The 4,304-nt window shown below is 42.9% G+C and overlaps 1 protein-coding gene across 1 annotated transcript in view; it reads left to right on the top strand.

The window, feature by feature from the left end:
* The first annotated feature begins 224 nt into the window (after window positions 1–224).
* Window positions 225–4,304, top strand: part of LOC103599312 (zinc finger protein with KRAB and SCAN domains 4-like) — a 7,755-nt gene continuing 3,675 nt past the window's right edge. Inside the window, exons 1-3 of the mRNA XM_008583422.1 lie at window positions 225–676; window positions 2,249–2,396; window positions 3,609–3,691. Coding sequence (XP_008581644.1) covers window positions 254–676; window positions 2,249–2,396; window positions 3,609–3,691 — 654 coding nt within the window. The 5' untranslated portion in view covers window positions 225–253. The remainder of the gene's footprint in view (window positions 677–2,248; window positions 2,397–3,608; window positions 3,692–4,304) is intronic.

The raw sequence follows: 4,304 nt of genomic DNA, 5'->3' as shown, positions 1-4,304 counted from the left end.
CAAGACATCCTTTGGGAGCTTATTGTGGGATTCATGTTTGGGGTGGTGCAGAGATTGAAGCTGCAGAGGCACTTGAATGTGGGGAAGAAATCTCTGCAGCTGCTCCCTGGCAATGTCCCTGGGCTCCTGGGCGTGAGAGGAGGGGATTGCTTGCAAGTTTACTGGTTAAGTGGTTCATTTTCACCTTTCAGGAATCTTCTACAGAAATTCAGCTCACAGCTCCAGTGAGGCCTTAGTACCTCCTTGGCCCAGGATGGCTAGAGAATCAAGAGAAAGCACAACCCTGGATGCCCAATCTGCAGAGGACCATTTGGGGCTCCTGGTCATAAAGGTGGAGGAAGAAGAAGCGTCCGCCTTGGTGGAGGAAGCCAGTTTGCCTGGCAGCTCCGCTCACAGTCCTGAGCGCTCCCGCCAGCACTTTCGAGGCTTCCGATACCCGGAGGCTGCATGCCCTCGACAGGCGCTGAGCCGGCTCCGGGAGCTCTGCCGCCAGTGGCTGCGGCCCGAGATGCACAGCAAGGAACAGATCCTGGAGCTGCTGGTGCTAGAGCAGTTTCTGACCATCCTGCCGGGGGACCTGCAGAGCTGGGTGCGGGAGCAGCATCCAGAGAGCGGGGAGGAGGTGGTGGTGCTGTTGGAGTATTTGGAGAGGCAGCTGGACGAACAGATGTCCCAGGTAGAAAGAACAGGTTTAGTATCAGAGCTGTGTTCTGTTTTTTCCTGAAATCTCAAGATCCGAGTGAGGGGCATTCCTTTAAGATCCAGGAGTTCTCGGGCTGGCCCTGTGGCGCACTGGGGAGAGTCCGGCGCCTGGGTGTGCAGCGGTGCTCCCGCTAGTATCAGAGCTGTGTTCTGTTTTTTCCTGAAATCTCAAGATCCGAGTGAGGGGCATTCCTTCAAGATCTAGGAGTTCTCAATCTCTTTATGTACTGTGAACCTCTCTGGCAGGAAGGTGAAGTCCCTGGACCCCTTCTTAAGATAATATTTTTAAATATATAAAGGAAAATATAAAGGATTACAAAAGAACTCAGTCATATTGAAATACAAAGTAGGAGGGTACTTGAAAAAGTTTGTGGAAAAATAGAATGGAAAGATAATACTAATCTTCCATGAACTTTTTTAAGACACCTCATATTAAACAAGTTTGTGATAAAGTTATATATGTGTGTGTTTTTGGTAATGCACTAAATAATAAGACCTAGGGACAGGGCTTCTGGCAATTTCAAAGTGGTGATAAGCGTGAATATTTGGATGTGATGTGATGTGAAAACATCTGCAGTTTCTGTTGGTGACAACGATCTGGGTACTGCTTATGTCACATTGATTTGTTGCTTCCATCTATAATTGAAGGAAATGCTAAAATTTTCTTAGAGCTAGTATAAATAAGAAGTTTTTTCCTAGCTAAGGTCATGGACCGCTAGAGAGAGAGTCCATGGACCACTAGTTATGAACCTCTGGTAAAAAATGGGTCAGTGTTTAACTCCATCTTCTTACCTGTTTTATGAGACTGTTTCCTCTGCATCATCCTGTGTCCTTGTGCACATTCCCGTAGAGAACATGTGGTCAGAGCAGTCTAACCAGTGACCAGGAGATCCAGGTTCTTGACTTACATCTATTGCTCATGAGCTCTGTAAGTGAAAAATCAATTCAAGTCTCTTAGCTTCACTCTTTATAAAGGACATGGGAAATTCTGAGGTGCACATGAGAAACTAACTTGAAAATCATAATGTAACTATAAATGTCTGCAGGAAGCCTGCATTTAACAAGGATATGCCATGTTCCAGGCCCTGTGTTAGATGATGTCACATACTGTGATCTTATTTCTTGGTCCCCCAACCTCCATAAGCTAGAAATTATTATTCCCATTTTTCAGATAAGGAAAGATATTAGCATTCTTTGAGAATTTAACACCAGTTTCCAGAGGTTTTCATAGAAGCACCAATGTATATAATGAAGGAGCTTAGAGTAAAGGTAAGAACGTGGGCTCTAGAGTCATTCTGCCTGAGCTCCCATCCTAGTGTTGCCACTTACTAGCTGGGTGACTTGGGCAAGTTGCTTAAACTCTGTGCCTCAGTTTCCCCATCACAAAAATCCAGATAGTAATAGCTCATAGGGTTGTTGTCTGCATTAAATGAGTTAATATTCATAGAGCTCTTGGAAACAGTGATTTGAAAATAGAATTACTTGTACACAGAAAGCATGATAGAAGTGTTTGATGAATAAATTAAGATAAATGAATGACTTCCAGGTCCCAGGTGGTGACCGGGGACAAGAACTGCTCTGTTGCAAGGTGGCACTGTTGACACCAGCTCATGGGTCACAAAGTAGCCAATACCAGCCAGTGAAGGCTCTGCTCAAGCATGAATCTCTGGGATTGCAGGCCTTACAAGACAGAGGTGAGTATTATCTTCTGAGCTCTATGAATTCTACAGAGCTCATCTAATTTTATTTAAGCGTCACCTAAAAGATAGATCCATTGACAGTTACTTTGTATGCCCATCACTGATCAACTCTAAGACTGAGACTAAAAAGGAAGTTTCAGACGATGGTGGAAAGCTTTCCTAACCAAACCTGGACATGGTAAATAAGACTGGAAAGAATTGATTGTTTAACAACACAGTGATCTCCATTCATTTCATATATATTTATGGAGGCCTCCTCTATGGTAGTCGGTGTTGTAGGCTCTAAGGACAGAGCCATCAGTAGGGCAGAATTCTTGCTCTGGTGGAGCTTACAATCCATAGGTACGATAGCAAATAAATTAATAATGCAATTGTAGATATTGGTAAGTACTATGAAGAAAATATAGCAGAGTTTGTAAAGCCAGCCAGAATATTCCGGAAATAGTAGGACTACTACACATTGAACAATGTGAATCTTCTAAACCCTGTAAGGTCTAACTAGAACAGGGTGAAAATCACCCAGTAGGAAGCTACTGTATGTTCCAGGGTGTTCCTCATCGGCTATGAAGATTTGGGCAGGTTCCCAGGATGTACAGCAGTTGGACATGCCATCCAACATGCAGTCTTTATTTCTCAACAGAGGTCCTGGCCTAAACCAACTTGTTTCTGCCCCTTGCAAAGTTCACTTTTTATAGGGAAACCTGAGGTTCCCCTCTACTCGTCTCTTGAATCTGAGCAAGTTCTATATAAACAAACCCATATCCTTTTTTATGAGCCCATTTCTATCTAAGTACACTCAGATCTTCAAAACCAATGTAGAAAGCACCCTAATAGCCACTGAAGACATTTTAACTAAAAAGAAAAACCTAAAAAAAAATACAAAACAAAAAAAACATCTTCTATCCCCATTTCTCAGCAAAATTCAAGACTGAAAGGCGTTCATATGGAAAGCTTTGTTTTGTTTTTATGTTGCTTTCATTTCACCACTCCGACCAAGGATTCTGCCCTGGTTTTTGTGTATCTGCAGGAACATTCCAGAACTCCTTAGGCCCTAGGATCGGAGCTGGTAGGTATCAGGCATTTTGGAAAGGAACATATTTTATAGACTTGTTGGCAAGAATTTACTAACGCAGTTTTTCAATTTGGGTTCCACAGGCAAGAAGCCTGAATGCCAGGGTAGAACTCATCCAGAGCTTCTTTTTTTAGTTCTCCAGGTTCCTGGGATTGCCCAGGGAGGCAGCTGCAGAGAAGACTCAGTGGTAGCTGCCAGGCTCACTCCAGAGTCCCAGGTGAGCTGGAGGCCCTTTTCCTCCCCCAGCACCCAACACTCTTCAGTACTGTTGCGCTTCTCATTAGGTCCCTCCCTCCCCAGTCCTCCACCCCATCCTAGATCCACATCTAGGATAAGATTTGAGTGTTCTTTTTTTGATATTTGAATTTTATTTTCTATCTCACGGTTGCATATCATTATCTGCCTTTATTTTGGTGTCCACCTAAAAGGATTTTCCTGTTTTTCTACTACCCTGGTGTGTTCTCTGTGCTTCTCAGATCTTTCCTACCCCATTCTTTGGTCAGCCCCTTCATCAATGGGAATTCCCTCTTCAACAAGGGCAATTCAGCAAATAAATACTGGAGGTTTTGTTGTGATGGTGGTTTTGTTTTGTTTTGTTTTTTTAAAGTATAATAAACTGTGCTGTTAATGAGTGATATAAAGACCTTGCCTCTGCCTTCAAAAAACTTTCACTTGAAGGGACAGATAAGGCGTGTCCTTTTAGTTTAAAGTTATTTATATTATAATCTGAACAATCTTCAGTTAACTTAGATTTTAATTTCTTATTTAGTCTTTCATGTCCTTCTGGAAGATCTCTGTGTTTGAGGCTCTGTAGTATCCTTTTTTTTTTT

Source organism: Galeopterus variegatus, unplaced genomic scaffold (genome assembly GCF_000696425.1).
Source record: "Galeopterus variegatus unplaced genomic scaffold, G_variegatus-3.0.2 Scaffold2904, whole genome shotgun sequence".
Classification (NCBI taxonomy): Eukaryota; Metazoa; Chordata; class Mammalia; order Dermoptera; family Cynocephalidae; genus Galeopterus; species Galeopterus variegatus.
The sequence above is the reverse complement of the archived record's forward strand: the minus strand, read 5'-3'. Positions and strand labels throughout refer to the sequence as shown.